Consider the following 17,505-nt stretch of genomic DNA (forward strand, 5'->3'; position numbering starts at 1 on the left):
TATTGCTTTACACAAAAATAACTATATATTTGAAATAACTATATATTTTTAAGCAATCTAAAAACATACTTCTTGCTTCAAATAATTATCAACTGAGAGTAATATGGATTTCCAAAAATAACTATCACATAAAAATAAGTGCTTTAATTATAGAAACAAGAAAGGTATATGGAAAGTTATCCTCCTTTAATCCACCTCCAACTATCATTGTGAATCAATTTCTAAAAATATGCATATAATTATACATAAACCTACCACTTGGTTAAGTGTATCTTCCAGTTCAGCTTCCTCTGGATTCTTTGAGCTGCAGTCAAAAAGGCATTAATATTGTTATAATCCAGCAACATTATTTCAATTATATATATATAGCATTATTTTATAAGAGCATTTTTTTCCATAACTTAAACCTGTGGTAGCCAACAAAAAGTTTTCTTATTTGATTTAAAACCAGAAAAAAGTAATTGGACTCCTTCGATTCTTAATAAATTGGGTTCAAATCAAATAATATAAAAGTATTCTAGTTTCCCAGTTTTAGGGAATGGTTAAGATGCTGGCTAGAAATCAGGAGACTGTGGGTTCTACTGTCTCCTTAAGAATGAAAGCTGGCTGGATGACTTGGGGCCTGTCACTCTCTTTAGACAAACTCACCTTATAGGGTTGGTGTTATGGGGAAAACAGGAGCAGGAAGGAGTATTATGTATGGTTGCTGCCTGAGTTATTTGTAAAGTAATAAAGCCAGGATAAAAATTTAATAAATAAACAAGTAAAACAATTTTACAATGGCTTATCTCCACATAACAGAAAATTACATTCCACTGATTTACCGTATTTTTCAGACCATAAGACGCACTTTTTTTCCCCAAAAGTAGGGGGGGAAACGAGGGTGCGTCTTATGGTCCGAAGGTGATCTGTATGGCCAGCCCCAACCTCTGCAAGTGGAGCACAAATCGGCACGTGCTGAGAAACGCCGATCTCACGCTCCTGCAATCTGCCTCGCTCGGTTTCAGCTTCCCTTGCTACAAGAGAAAGCAGGCTGAAATGGAGTGAGGAAGATTGCCAGGAATGCGAATCGGCTGATCTCGCACTGCTGCAATCTCCCTCGTTTCAGCCTGCTTTCTCTTGTAGCAAGGGAAGCTGAAACCAAGTGAGGGAGTTTGCAGGAGCGCGAGATCGGCCGATTCACATTTCTGGCAATCTCCCTCGCTCCGTTTCAGCTTGTTTTTTGCAAGAGAAAGCTGGGCCGCAGGGCCGCTTCCGTGGGTACTGCTCTAATGCAGAGAGGGAAGGACAAAGAGGGAAGGAAGGAAGGAAGGAAGGAAGGAAGGAAGGAAGGAAGGAAGGAAGGAAGGAAGGAAGGAAGGAAGGGACAATGGGAGAGGGAGGGAGAGAAAGAGAGAGAGAGGAGAAAGAAATAGGGAGGGAGAGAAAGAGGGAGAGAGGAGAAAGAAAGGGAGAGAAATAGAGGGAGAGAAAGAGGGAGAGGAAAAGAGAGAGGGAGATGAAGAAAGGGAGAGAGAGAGAGAGAGAGAGAGAGAGAGGAGAAAGAAAGAGACAGGGAAATAGAGGGAGAGAGAGAAAGGGAGAGATAGAGGGAAAGAGAAAAATAGGGAGAGAAAGAGGGAGATGGAGAGAAAGGGAGAGAGAGAGAGGAGAGAGAAAGAAAGAGGGAAGGGGAGAGAGGGAGAGAAAGAGAAGGAGAGAGAAATTAAATTAGTAACATGATTGTTAGGTGAATCTGGTTTCCCCACTAACTTTGCTTCTCAGAAGGTTGCAAAAGGCGATCACATGACCCTGGAACAATGTGACCATCATAAATATGAATCGATTGCCAAGCATCCGAATGTAAATCACATGACCCTGGGGATGCTGCAACAGTCATAAGTGTGAAAAATGGTCATGTCACTTTTTTCAGTGCCGTCGTAACTTTGAACAGTCACTAAGTGAATCATTGTAAGTCAAGGACTACCTGTACTTTATCATTTTTTCCCCTTTTTTGGTGGGGGGTCAAGTTTTTGACACCTTGCTGGGCGACTGGTGGTACTCGGACATTGCCTTGTACTAAAAGTGGTACAATGGATGAAAAGGTTGAAAAGCCCTGTTTTAGTATACCAGTACTATTTGGTTCAGAATTTTTTTTTTCTTGTTTGCCTGCTCTAAAAACTGGGTGCATCTCATGGTCAGGTGCATCTTATGGTCCGAAAAATACGGTATCTATTTATAGTTTTACTTGTTTTTCATTTAAAAAATAATTCCTAAACAGAATACAGCTCAAGACAATAAGAATACTCTCACACTAAATATAGATGTATAATACAACAAATCCCTGGTTGAAGAAGCTTTCAGTTTTTGATAACTGAAAGCTAACTGCTGCCACTAATCTAGATTGGAATTCCTAGTTCTCAGTATTTGTTCTGAAGTGAAACATCCTATTTAATTTACTGCATGGAGAATCCCTGGTAAATGTGTATGACTGGGCAAGTAAACAAAGAAGAACATAATATATAATGATTCAGGTTCTCTACTATATAACACGCTACTAGCAGAAGGAAACCGAACTTGGCTAAAGAATATGATGGCAGCTAATGCAATTAAAATCTAGTCTGCAAAATTTTACAACAGTTGTAGCTTCCAGGGCAACTTAAAAAACAACAACCCATAGGCAATAATGTTTAAAAGTGAGATATCAGTGAAATGGGGAATAATCTAGGAAATCAGAAGATACAACTTCCTCCAAAATAGGTACCTTTTCTTTAGCAGAGAATCACAATACCGTGCCAACAACTCTGGAGATTTACTAGATGATTGTGCCATTTTCGTTACTGCATTATTATTTATGAAGCGACCACAAGCCTGTGAAATATATAAGTGAAATGTTCAGACAATTCCAAAATCAGTAACTTGCTAGTTATAAATAAAGTACTTAAACATATTACCTTGTCTAGAGCTGCAACAAAGCCAGCATCATTGTTGAAAGCTGACATGACTAGTGCATTGTATTTCTTATGAACATCCAACACTGTTTGCACATACATTTTGGGATCCTAAAAAATTAAAAAAGCAGTGACAAACTCTCTTAATTTCTTTCAACTGCATGCTTTGGAGAAATATTTTCATATCCATCTATTTAAATTGATTGTAAAGGAAAGCTTGATTACATTTAACATTTTACCTAATCATATATCTTCTACTGAAACAGTACCAGTGTATTTCTTTTAACAAAAAGCTTCTGATTATAGTACCAAGGTAACCTGTTCTTAACGGATAATAACATATGTTCCCTCAACAAAATCTTACCCAGACATTTTATTATATCAAAACAAATGAAATCAGTTTGTCTATTTCTAATAATTCATTTCAGCAGTTGTCAAATTGTGGTTTCAAATTCCTGAAACACTGAGGTTCCACAAAGATAAAATATTTATTTTAAAATTTCTCAGTTTTAATTTCCAAAATAAATATAGAGATAGACGCAATCCGCATAAACCACTTTGAGGTCTTTAATCCCTTTTAAGAATGTAAAGGGGTCCTGGGACTGCAATGTTTGAGAATCACTGATTACAGAAAAAAACACAGAATAGGTGTATTCATACTTGTTTATACAAGTTAGTGAGGGAAAAATTTATTTGATCCCCTGCTGATTTTGTACATTGCCCACTTACAAAGAAATGATCAGTCTATAATTTTAATAGGTTTATTTTAACAGTGAGAGACAGAATAACAAAAAAGCAAGAAAAATGCATTTCAAAAAAGTTATAAATTGATTTGTATTTTATTGAGTGAAATAAGTATTTGATCCCCTATCAATCAGCAAGATTTCTGGTTCCCAGGTGTCTTTTATACAGGTAATGAACTGAGATTAGGAGCATTTTCTTAAAGGGAGTGCTCCTAATCGCAGCTTGTTACCTATATAAGACACCTGTCCACAGAATCAATCAATCAATCAATCAATCAATCAATCAATCAATCAATAAAACAAACAAACAAACAAACAAACTCATCCACTATGGCCAAGACCAAAGAGCTGTCCAAGGATGTCAGGGACTAGATTGTAGACCTACACAAGACTGGAATGGGCTACAAGACTATCGCCAAGCAGCTTGGTGAGAAGGTGACAACAGTTGGTGCAATTATTCGCAAATGGAAGAAACACAAAATAACTGTCAATCTCCCTCGGTCTGGGTCTCCATGCAAGATCTCACCTTGTGGAGTTTCAATAATCATGAAAATGGTGAGGAATCAGCCCAGAACTACGTGTGAGGATCTTGTCAATGATCTCAAGGCAGCTGGGACAATAGTCACCAAGAAAACAATTGGTAACACACTATGCTGTGAACGACTGAAATCCTGCAGCACTTGCAAGGTCCCCCTGCTCAAGAAAACACATGTAGAGGCCTGTCTGAAGTTTGCCAGTGAACATCCAAATAATTCAAAGGACAACTGGGTGAAAGTGTTGTGGTCAGATGAGAAAAAATTCAAGCTCTTTGGCATCAACTCAACTCACCGTGTTTGAAGGAAGAAGAATGCTGCCTATGACCCCAAGAACACCATCCCCACCATCAAATATAGAGGTGGAAACATTATATTTTGGAGGAGTTTTTCTGCTAAGGGGACAGGACAACTCCACCACATCAAAGGGATGATGGATGGGGCCATGTACCATCAAATCTTGGGTGAGAACCTCCTTCCCTCAGACATGGCATTGAAAATGGGTCATAGATGGGGTATTCCAGCATGACAATGACCCAAAACATATGGCCAAGGCAACAAAGGAGCGGCTCAAGAAGAAGCGCATTAAGGTCCTGGAGTGGGCTTCCAGTTCCGGTACAGCCAGACATGTGAGGGAATGCTCCCCACGTCGTCTGGATTTCTTCATCAGGCGACCCTTGTAAAGGAGTCGAAAGTTGCCCTGGAGGGGTGACGAGCGGGGAGAGGTCTCTCCAGTCAGTGGTAGAAGGGCGGCGGCCCTCCTGTCGGCTTGGAGCAACTCTCCAAATCGAGGAAGAAAGGATTGGCCACTCCCATGGCCCATTGTTTCAGCCGTTTCCTGCCGAAGCCAAAATTACAACAAAGCACTTGAAAGCATTTGAAAACTGGGTGAGAATTGCCTTCTTCCTTTCCTAATTGTCTACTTTTTCCTGCCAAAAGCTCCTTGAATTTGCTTCCCCCAGCGAGGAGAGAGAAAAGGGAGCTTTTTTTCCCCCCACCCTCCTTAAGGGCAGCCTTTGATCACTTTGGGAGAAAAAAGAAAACCTTGAACAGAGTAATACTATTTAATTTGACTTACTTCCTTTCTATTTTTGGCGACCCAAAACTCTTATCCTTACAGAAACTGGCTATTCTGTCTATTTGATTTAAAAAAGGGAGAAAAGAGAAAAGAACTACTTAAAAGTTACTTAAAAGTACTCAAAACTGATAAATTTACTCTGTCTGAAAAAGATTTTAACTAGGCTGGGGACATCTTGTGGCCTTTTTGGCAAATAAACCTGTTTATTTTGGAACTGCCCTTGACATTATCAGCTAAAGATAAAAATCTGAAACAGCTGGAGGTGAACTCAAGGCTTGTGGAGGTGAACATTTACTAACTTTTGTTTAAAAATTAGCCTCCACTAAGGACTGTTTACCACTACTTCAAAATGGAGACTGATCAGCCACAACCCTAACTTGACTATAAGCTCATATTAGAAACAATCCATAAAGTTTCTGAGATGTTGATCTCCAGGCTGGAAAATTTAGGTGCCAACTCCAATTTACAAGCTGTAACCCAGACTTCAACTAAAGAATTTGCAAATCAGAATATAACAAAACTGGAACAATACAACAAGATATTGAAAAAACTAATACAAAAAAATTGACTCTATCCAAAGAACCGAGAACTCTAAAAGTACAAGGAACTATCACTATGATGCAAGTTTCAAGAGTTCTGCTTTCTTGGTAGGGAAATGGAGGCAGGTGCTTACATTAGGAAGGATCTGCAAAGTGGTCAACCCGGAGGACAATTCCTACCATGAGGACTGTGCAGAATATTGTCTAATCACACCAGGGAGAAGAGGGAAAGCAAGTGCTTGGAGGAGGCCCTCCTGAAAGCTTGCCTGAGTAGCAGTGGCTCAGACTCTGCCAGCTTGTTCGATGAGGCAGACCTGTAAGAAACCGAAATGATCAATCGGAGTGGGGAAGAAGGATGACTGGGACACGAAAGTCAGAAAAGTAACCCTCAAGCGTGGCAGCCATCAACCTGGGTGAAAGCATGAAATGGAGAGATTGCTCAATTTCAGTGAAGAGGAGGGTGAGAGGCCAGCGTGCTCCAGCTGTTTTCTTAACCAGGCCATCGCTGTGCTGGTGGAGGTGTTCAGAAACCTCCAAGAAGAGGCTGATCCCTGCCATGGCTCAGTAGCCATGGGATGAGAAAAGGAAGAAGAAATCCGGGAAAGTGAGCATCCGAACCCCGGCCCTTCCAGGAGTGCTTCAGAAGCTGTTGGAATGGCAGCCAAGGCCACTACCCCAGCCCATAGCACCCCAGTTGGAGGAGATAGGATGCCGGGCCAGAAGAAGAACTCATCCATCTGACTGCAAAGTTCCAGCCCTGGGGCTAAAGTAAGAGGGATCGCCCCAGCAGTTTCTTCCTAGTCCACATCCTGAGTTACATGTATGAATATGGGCAAGACATCCCCAGGGACCGAGGATGCATCAGGATCGTGACCCTGGCTCTGAAAGGTGTGGCTGCTAGGTGGATGGTGTCCCTACACAACATTGACGCACCCGAGCTCCAGAATTTTAACCTCTTCATGGCCACTCTAGCTGATCGGAAGGCCAGAGAATGCATCAAGACTATAAAGCAGGGCAGGTGACCCATGGCCGAGTACCCCGAGGGGTTTCGAGACCTGGCAGGCTGCCTTAACTGGCCAGAGGAAATCTTGATTGGCCTGAACGACGATCTCTACCAGGCTTGCATCACCCAGGGGGACCCAGCATGCCTCCATGGCTGGTACATCATAGTGGAGGAGGCGGAAATCGACCTGGCACTTAGTCAAAGGCGACTGGGTCGAACCTGGAGATGCTCCCCATCAGAAGGAAAAAAAGACCCCAACTGTGAATCTGTGTTCAACCACCTGCTTCAGATGTGGTAAAGAAGGCCATCGAGCAGCTGAGTGCCGTTCACTCAGATTACCCTCCCTATCACTAACCTACTAAAAACAAATGGGGTGAGCAAGCCAAAATCCAGTCAGCCATTGAAATGGACAATGGAGTGCCAAGTAGCTTTTGAGAAGCTAAAGAGACTTTTTTTTCTGCCAAGCCGGTGTTAAAACATCTGGACCCAGAGAAGCCAATTGTCATTCAGGCAGACACTAGCGATGTGGCAGTGAGGGCGGTATGCTCCAAGAGAATCAGGATGGGAAACTGCAACCTTGCACTCCAAAAAGCTCACTGAAACTGAACAGAGGTGGGCATTGTGGGAGGAGGCGGCACATGTAGTATGCTGGGCCCTACTCACTTGGAGGCATTTTCTGGAAGGGAGCTAAATCCCCTTTTTGGACTGATCACAAAAACTTCGAAGCACTGAAAATCCCAAGGAAGCTGTCCCCAAAACAAGCTCGGTGGTCCCAGCATTTCCACTGGTTTGATTTCTCCATTAAGTACATCCTGGGTATGGGGGGGAGACCTTTTTGGCCAATGCCTTATCGAGGATGCCACAGTATAAGCAGCGAATCAGGAACTGAGTTTAGGCAAGCGTTGGAAAAGGACAAATGGCTCCTTAGCCATAAAAACCTTTGCTTGTTGAGGGATGAACTGCTCTGGGTAGGAAAAGAATTGTATGTGTCAAAAACCCATGCAACTTTGCCATGACTCGAAGATGGCTGGGCATTCCGGGTTCATGAAAACTCTCCATCTGACTAAAAGGCAATTCTAGTGGCCGTCTATAAAAAAGGACATTGAAAACTATGTGGCTAGCTGCAACATCTGCACAGCACCCAAGTGGAGACAGAGGAAAATGCTGGGATTACTACAAGCAAATTGCCAACCCTTCAGCACCCTGAAGAGAGATCTCTATGGATTTTATAGTAGAACTGCCAGAGTGTGGAAGAACATTGTCATTTGGGTAGTGAGAGAAAATTCCCACCACTAAAGTACAAATTGTTTGTACTGAATATCTACCAGCTGCACAGGGCCCCACATTATATCAGATAGGGGAGTCTAGTTTACTTCTGGAGTTCTGGAGAGCCTTTTTGGACCTACATGGTACCAGCCAAGGCCTGTCATCTAGTCATCATCCCCAAAGAAATGGTGGGACAGAATGTTCAAACTCAGTACTAGAACAATACCTTCATAAATTAACAAAATACAACTGGACTAAGTTGCTACCTTTTGCGGAAGTGGCTTACAACAAGGCAGTGCATTCAAGTACTGGTTACACCCTGTTCCAAGTGGCAACAGGACAAAGTTTTAACCTGATGCCTGAGTTACCTGTCAACGAACCCACCATCTCCTCCTTGAAAGAGTGGATTAAACAGCTGAAAAACACCTGGCCTGTGGTTAGAAAAGATTTGGATAAGGCGAGGGAGGTTATAAAACACAGGCAGATTAAAAAAAAGAACCTAAACCATTCAAAATAGGGGGGGAAAGTACACCTCTCAACCAAATTCCTAAAATCCTTGCAGTCTTCAAAAAAGCTGCAGCCAAAATATGTAGGATCCTTCCCCATAAAATGCATAATTAATCCAGTAACAGTGGAACTGGCACTCCCAAAACCATTAAGACAAGTATACCCTGTATTTCACTGCAGCCTGCTTAAACGGGGACTAACCTCTTCCTTAAGGCCAGCTAAAGCTCTCCCCCCCCCCCCGCCACAACCCATTATGGTGGAAGGGGAGCAACATTTTGAAATTACAGAAATATTAGATTCCAGAAAACATCATGTGCTGACCCAATACTTAGTAGTGTGGAAAGACCTCCCACCCTCCTAAAATGAGTGGGTACATAAGAAACATGTCAGAGCCCCTGAAAAGGTTCCATGCCTGTTATCCAGATAAGCCTGACAAATGTTGTTTCAGTTCTTTCCTTATTATTTTATCTGTCTCCAGGTGGATCTCTCATTTTTCTGGGGTGTATGTGTGTGTGTGTGTGTGACATGTCAGAACCCTCAATTATTAATCCCTTATATTCTCTATGTTTAGCTGTTTGAGTTTTGCCATTCTCCTATGGAGGGAGGGGGGAAGACCAGAGGGCTTTGTACTGCATATACAATGCTTCCTGTATCTAGTTTGATGTATTCTCTTTGGAATGTGAAAGGAATGCCTTGGGGCCATCTGCCTTATCTCTGTGCAGAGAAAGGAAACAGCGAAGACCTAACAACCTTGAGAGAGACGCCTTTTTCCATAGCTCAATGACACCTATGGATTGGCTTGTTTGAACCAAACAAATGGATGGGGTGGGGTTATGTTTTCGCGGGTTTTACCTATCGTTTTGGGCGGGAAGCCTTCAGATCCTGCCTAGCTTTCCTGCTGTCTGTACCTGGAAATAAAAGTTCCTTTTGAAATGATGCACGTTTCAAGAGTTCTGCTTTCTTGGTAGGGAAACGGAGGCAGGTCCTTACATGTTTATTATTTTCATAAATAACAAGGTGGCAAACATTTATTTATTTATTTATTTTATTTTTATTACATTTATATCCCGCCCTTCTCCGAAGACTCAGGGCGGCTTACAAGCTTAGCAATAGCCTTCATTCTATGTATATGCCTGCTTGTTAAGGCTTTCACACACACCCCAAGCGGCATTATTACAAAGTCAGCTTATTGCCCCCAACAATCTGGGTCCTCATTTTACCTACCTCGGAAGGATGGAAGGCTGAGTCAACCTTGAGCCTGGTGGGACGCGAACCTGCACTAATTGCAGGCAGCTGGTGTTACTCCTTCCTCCTCCTATTTTCCCCATAAAAACAACCTTGTAAGGTGAGCTGGACTGAGAGTGACTGGTTCAAAGTCACCCAGCTGCCTTTAATGCCTAAGGCAGGACTAGAACTCATACTCTTCTGCTCTCTAGTCTGGTGCTTTAATCACTAGACCAAACTGGATCTCAACTGATTTGTGCTAAAGCAAATAAATACTTGAACCAGATTTTCATTTTAATTCAGAAGACTCTTAAAATAAATATAGTTTTCCTTTTGGGTCGAAGGACAAAGAACTTGAAAGAAAATTAGAGATTTTATAATTATATACGTTATCTGCAGCAAGATGTTTGTATGCCCAGAGAGAGAAAGACATATCAATTTTCACAATGGAAGAATGGATGGTAAAGGTGATAGAATTGGTGGAGCTGACAAAACTGTCTTAATTAAAGAGAAGAATTTGTTTCCACCTGAAAATTATTTCTGAACTTTGTGCTCGAAATGGGAAAAAAATGAAACCCACAAGCAGTCAATGGGGAAGCCAGAAGGGAAGGTTGCAAGTTGCTCAAGTAAATCTCTCCTATCCAGAAGGATTCACTCTATGTCTTGATTTGCTTATATTATGCCAGACCACATGTTCTCCTTCACTGGAAGCAACTACTGCAAATCTGTATGTTTTCTGCACCAGAACCTTGCAACCTTTCCCATCCCAAAGGAGCCACCTGAAATCTTGCTGTGCTCATGCTGCACAAAACTATCTTGCACTTTTGCCTGCCCCATAACAGTCACCTCCAGCTGGACCTATCCAGCATTTCCTGCACTTGTGCCATGCAGTGCCAGAATCTTGTGCACTTTCCCCTGCCCTATAGCCGCCACTCCAAGCTTCACTGCACTAGTGTGCTTTCACTCTCCCTTTCCCTGCAGCAACCACCCCAAACTTCCCTGCCTTGCACTGAGCTCGACCCTTTCATACCCTTCCCTCCCCCATAAATATTTCTATAGTTATGTGGTACTAGATTTTTTTGTACCTCTCCCACCATGCAGCAGCTACTTACCTACCAGCTGGCCTGCTTGTGAGCCACCTATTTACAGCTTTCTGCCAACTTCCTCACTGACTATGATTGTTAGAAATAGCAGGAAGCTATAACATTTAATGACCCATAAACCTCGCTTAACAACAGTTAACTGGGACTGTTGGAATTGTCATTTCTAAATAATATGGTCACATAATGTTGTATTTTATGACCACATCACTTCTAAAGACAAATTCCAGTCCCAATTATTGTCATTAACCAAGGACTACTTGTATGCAGAAACTACCTGTATTTCCAAGTGATTGAAACTCATTATCTTTTTCTCAGGGAGTAAATTTAAAAGAAACATATATGTATAATCTTTAAATACGGGCACTTCCTTCCTTTATTGCTACCACAGCAGTAGCTTCATTGTAGCCTGCATGGACCCATTCAGAAAGTACCAACATGGGCAGATACTTGTATCATCAGAAAAAACTGGCTTACATTTGTTTCACAATCCATTTATATCTCATTTCTAACTGTATCTTCTGTGCAAAACCCAAAACTCACCCCCCCCTGGATTCTGCCATTCCCAAGGAGAAGGAATAAACATGGGGGTTGATTGCTTCCACTTCCTTTCCTTAGATGTAACTTTTATTTCGTCTGCCTCTTACCCATCACAATAAGATCGATGAGAGGCATTTTCCTTCTCATCTCATGGGAAACTAAGAAAGGGGGTGGGGGAATCTGATTTGTTTCTCCGGGTGGAATGTGAGGGGATGGGATTGATTCTGTTACGAATGGACTGATGTTTCTCCTTTTCCCACAAGGGGCTTACCACTGGAACTTGGTTGATCCGGAACTGACCAAATGAACTGAGGGGTGGAGTTTGCTTGGGGACACTTTAAAAATATTGATCTATGAGGGGATTCTTCAGATCCTGTCTATTATATCCTCTATCATCTATGTCTTAGTAAAAGTTCCTGCTTGGATAACCTTGTCTCCAAGAGTCTCTCTTTCTTAAGATGTGGATTGAAGTGGTGTAAAAAAAAATCATTCATATATATATATATATATATATATATATATATATATATATATATATATATATATATATATATATATATATATATATATATATATATATATATATATATATATATATATATATATATATATATATATATATATATATATATATATATATATATATATATATATATATATATATATATATAAAATTAGGTTTATATACCGCCCTACTCCCAAAGCACTCAGGGCGGTTTACAAGGCAAAATTTAAAAACAATACAATATAAAATAAAAATTAAATTAAATTACGTCTAGCCACAAAAAATTAAGATCACAATTTAAACCCCTCAGTCCAGACCAGAGAGCTCAAAGACCCAGGTTTTTAGGTCCCGGCAAAATGAACGAAGGTCGGGGGCAGTCCGGAGTTCCGTTGGCAGTTGATTCCACAGGGTAGGCGCGCCCACAGAGAACGCCCTCCCCCTGGGGATTGCCCGTCGGCAATCCTTGACCGGCGGTACCCTCAGGAGGCCCTCACTGTGGGAGCGCACAGGACGATGGGAAATTGACAGTGGCAGCAGGTGCTCCCTTAGATAATCCGGGCCCATGCCATTTAGGGCTTTATAGGTCATCACCAGCACCTTGAATCTCACCCGGAGGGCAACTGGAAGCCAATGCAGCTCACAGAGGTGTTATATGGGAGTATCGGGAGACCCCCATCACAACTCGCGCGGCTGCATTCTGCACCAGCTGAAGCCTCCGAGTGGTCCTCAGGGGCAACCCCATGTAGAGAGCATTGCAGTAGTCTAGCCGGGAAATTAGTTATATAAAAGCAAATGTTTCATTTACATGAAACATTTACATGAAAAGAGCATGGTGAGGGGAGGGGTGGAACCTGGGTTGTTGTGTATGAGTCATCATCTAGGAATTATTTTTCTGTACCTTTTGGTTCCTAGTACCAAGACCAGATCTCTTTGTTCTGAAGGGGTATAAAAGGTGGAAAACATCTTTCCTGGTTGTTGCCTTCATCTCTCTACCAGTCACGAAGAGAGATGGGGTCATCCAACTCTATTTTGATCAAAATAAAAGTTGTTTGCTTGCTGAAACCTCGGCTCAGGAGTTTCTTTTGGCTCTTTTAAATTCCTGAGTAATGCTGGGGCAATTGTGAGGCTAAGTGTAAAACCTTACATCTTGGCGCCCAAACATGGGGACAAGCTTCAAAGGCTCTCTCCTCCCACATCTGAAGATCCCTGTTAGGGTCCCAGGGAGCTTTCATTTCTCAGCGGGAAGAAACCAACAGTGACTGAAGCGTGAGTCTTAGAGCGCTCCTGGGCATTTGACCTAGAAGACTCCTATGCTTCATCTTTGCCGGTGGATCCATGTCTGAGGAACATGAATGCCCGAATTCAATGAGGTTTCATGCTTCTCTACTGACGGGAGAAATTGCAACAGGCGCCTTGGGGAGTAAAAGAGATAAAAAAGCTTTGGTAATCCTGGAATAAGACAGGAGGTTCCTCTAGAGATAAATATAAAAAATAATAAAATAAATGAAGCATAAAGAAGTAAATGAAGAAATGAGTAAGAAAAGAGGAAGTCGAGAAACTGTCTTTTAATACAGGTTAGAGAGTGATTTAAGGAAAGTAATTAAACTGGAATGTAATTTTTTTGCAGAGATTTTGGTAATTTTGGAATAAGATAGGGGTCTGATCTCCCTGACTAGTACTCCAGAGCAAAAATTAATTACTAAATTACAAATTAACTAAGTGAAAAGGGAGGAAGCCATGAAACTATCTTGAAGAAAAAGAAAAAGAAAAAAAGATATGGGGAATCGTCAGAGTAATTTAAAGAAATAAATCAAAATGTACTCCTCTGCAATTTGTTTTGAAGAATTCGGAGGTTTTGAAACCACAAGTGGCTGTCAAGTTTAACCCTGTCAGACAATGTCTGGTGGTGCTTTTTTTTTCTTGCTGTATAGCAGTAAAAATAATCTTCAAGAAGGCAACTTTGAAAAACTTTGTAAACCTCCGGTTGGCTAGTTTATCTGATAACAGCTAAAACCACGGAAGAAAAGAAGATTCAAGGAAATGAAAGCAAGTTTTTTTCTCTCTTTTTTTCTTTTAATCTGGCTCTTTGGACTATTCGATTGATTCCCTTTTGTCGGAGGTGAGGACACCTCCCCCTTCACACCTACAAAAGACCCCAGGTTCAATATTCCTTTTAGTCTTTCCCCATGTTCTTTTGAAGTTGGTGGGATAAATTGGAAGTAACCATAAATGTTCCCCTCCTTTTAATTAAAAGGGGAGGCCTGTTTTGGCCTCAAACTCCAAATTGATGTGTGTTTTGTTTTGTTTTATATATGTTTGGACATTTGGAACATTAAGCTTGGACTTGGAATGGTGAGCAAAATGGGAGATGGTTAAAGGGCCCTATAAAACCATATTTGGTTGGAATCACCTCATGATTTTTCTCACTTTTTGCAGGACAAGCCATATGTCTAAATGAATGTTGTTTTACTAGTATTTGTGAATATATGTCTGTCTGTGTTGTTCTGTGTTATTTCCAATACTTGGAAGAGGGTTAAAATCCCCTCTGATAACACCAAACAAAAAGGCCTTATTTAAAAATGTATGGTTTGCCTGGAAAAAGTATGAAATGAAATGTTTGTATGTGAAATTGTTTATGCAAGCAGTTGGAATGGACGTGAATGAGTTAATTTGCTGATGTGTAAATGTGTGTGTGTTAGCCCTCAAAACCCACCCACCCCCACCCCGTCCCAGGCTGTGAAAGGAACAGTAAATTGCTGATTTTATTGTTGTAAATGGAAAAGCAATAGCAAGTGTCTGCATGTGCAGAGTTCCATGGAGAATGTTTGAGTGAATTTATGGAAAATGCATGTGAAGGAGAGCAAACTTTTTTTTAGTGGTGAGATTTTTGTAAAATTTCTTTTATATTTTCCCCCTCCAGTCTCTTTCTTCTTCCACATCACTGTATTGTCTTAAGAGAGAGAGAGATAGAAGGGGGGGGGCTGGTCGTTTTAACTGTTTTTTTCCTCTGCTTAGAATTCTGGTCTGAGGAAGGTGGGGGGGGATGTGAAATTTAATGCCCACTCTTGCAGTTTCAGCTTGCAATTTTTTTTTACCCGAAAGAGGAGAGTGTAATTGTTGGACAATCTTTTTTTGGAAAACTTTTGAGTTTTAATTAGACCTATATATTCACCAACCAAAAGAAATTACTCTGAATTGTTTTGCTTAGAATTGTAAGTTTTAACCTACTTAATGGAAATTTGTTTCCATCTGATTGGAATCTGATTAAATTGGAATTTGACTAACTTTATATTAAAAGCAATACTAGAATTTGATATAAAACTGTTTCAGTGGCTCAGAATGTCTCTTTGGGCTTGTATACCTTTTTGTGGAGTTGCAGGACACATTGATGAAGGGTGATATCTGGGAGAATTGTGGGACTTGTGGTTCGGTCCTTGTTTGGAACAGGGAAGCAGTTGAGAAGAATTTTAGGATTGTGAATGGCTATGTTGTTTTGACTAACGATTTGTATGCAAAACTGTTAGGAAAAGAGGCAGCTAGTAGCATTATTGTCTAAAATTGACATTTGGGTAAGTCTTGGTGGTTAGCATTTCTTATTAAGTGTGGGTAATTTTAAATCAGAAAGCCGAAAGGATGTAACCACTTGTTCATATCAAAGTAGTTGGGGGAAAAACAGAAAAAAAGAAAAGAAAAAGAGGGACATAATGAAGGTGTGATAGTAAATGGAGGAAAAGAAAAATGTGAGTGGAAGCTGGGAGAATTTCCCTCCCTTGGTCAGCACTAACCTGTGGATTTTAATAAGGGAAAAGCAGAATACATACACTGACTCCAAGAATGCTTATGGAGTCTTGAATACTTCTGGAGAAAAGAAAGAAAAGATTACTAGTAAAGGGACACAGTTGGCTCATGTAAAGTTGATAGAAGATGAAGAACAGACAGAAGTTAGACCAGAGTGGCAGAAGAGAAGGGAAAGTGTGGATAATAGAAGGAAGGAACAGGAAAGTTGTTTTTAAGTTGGTCTGCACAGACTTGTGAATTGCATGCATTAAACTTGTTGGCAGCAGGGAGACTGCTACTAACGGGGTCAGCTCAAACGTGTGAATTGTATGCCTTAATACAAGCCTTAGAATGTTGAAGGAACAAGAATGTATTATAGAAATATAGAAAGAGAGAAACATGGGAAGTAGAAGAAAATGAGAGGTGGATGTTGCATGATGGGAGATGGATGTTGAAACGACAGAATGAAAGAAAAGAAAAAGAAAAGCAATAGCTAGAACATAGAAGCAGCCACTAAAAGGGGGTCGCAAGGGATCAATGCTGATGGTACTAACCAATGAACACTCAACACCTCATAGGATGTGTAATAAATGAAAGACTGGTTTGCTTTATCAAAAATCTCTGGGATTTTTGCCATGAAGAATGTGAATTTCAAATTGTGTTGAAAAAGTGGAAATATCTGTATGGTATTTGTCATTCCATTCTTCGTTCACAGTTTCTCTCATTCCTACAATAGAAACTGTGACGCAACTATAAAAAAAAGGTTGTACAAATCTGTGATAAAAATAAGTAAATAAAAAGCTTTGCAAAATTTGGCGGTGAGGCCATTTCAATATAGGCCTCAATTGGAAAGCTGTCTTTGTCCCTTTTAAATGATGTATGGGAGGCTTTTGTTACATGAAGGTTCAAGAATGTCAATGAGGAAGAGTAGAAAATTACTCAATATTTAATCTGGCGCAGGTTTTGTCTTCTGTCTCAGTACAGGCCCAGCCTGCCCTACCACCTGTCTCTGCCGATTGTTGTTCCTGGAGAGTGGGCTCAGGTGAAAAGAACTGTCACCTAGAAATACCAGTCCTGAGTGGTCTCAACCATGCCAAGTTCTCCTGATTTAAGGAATCAAGGCTTGAGTCCATGGAAAGTCCCATCATTCCCTCTCCAGTGACAAGCTCCATAGCTGGACGGTCTGCAAATGAAATTTCAACCTGCCTCACCTGTTGAACTGTTTCCATCTACGTACGAGAAAAACATCAATCGATTGGACTACTCTGGAAATTGTGTTCCTGGAACCTGGACTATGTATTGCAATATTTTTCTTCTGCTACTGTTGTTTCCCTCATACCTTCTTTGGTAGAAGGACGGACCATGGGCCCAATATTTTATGGAAGAAAAGGGAGTTGTGTTTATAACAAGACTACGTATTATACTTGCAAAGGGGTCATTTGTTATGCTCATGTCAATACAGTGCAGCTTTACCAACAACTTTAAATCTGGACATCTGGAGGAACATACAGACATTTCCTTTTGGGGAAGAATAATACCAGACTTATGACGAGTGCCAGAATTTTTTTTATGCATGTAAAGCTATTGACTATAATCAGGCTAAATGGACTAAGTGTGGAGACAGGCCTACTCATTAAATGCCAATATATGTTTCCACATCCTACCCAACCTGAAATAATCAGAGGATTTCTGCAACCCATGTGCTTCAAGATAACCAGACCAATGGATTTCTCAGCATCATTTGAACTTGCTATCAATTG

The 17,505-nt window shown here is 40.8% G+C and overlaps 1 protein-coding gene across 9 annotated transcripts in view; it reads right to left on the bottom strand.

The window, feature by feature from the left end:
• Window positions 1–17,505, bottom strand: part of CUL1 (cullin 1) — a 118,109-nt gene that overhangs the window by 27,580 nt on the left and 73,024 nt on the right. For all 9 annotated transcript variants that reach the window (XM_081345031.1, XM_081345028.1, XM_081345027.1 and 6 more), the window contains 3 exons: window positions 2,934–3,041; window positions 2,744–2,850; window positions 256–304 (listed from right to left, as the gene is read on the bottom strand). In XM_081345031.1, the coding sequence (XP_081201157.1) occupies window positions 256–304; window positions 2,744–2,850; window positions 2,934–3,041 (264 nt within the window). The remainder of the gene's footprint in view (window positions 1–255; window positions 305–2,743; window positions 2,851–2,933; window positions 3,042–17,505) is intronic.

Source organism: Vipera berus (genome assembly GCF_964194415.1).
Source record: "Vipera berus genome assembly, chromosome: Z".
Taxonomy (NCBI): domain Eukaryota; kingdom Metazoa; phylum Chordata; class Lepidosauria; order Squamata; family Viperidae; genus Vipera; species Vipera berus.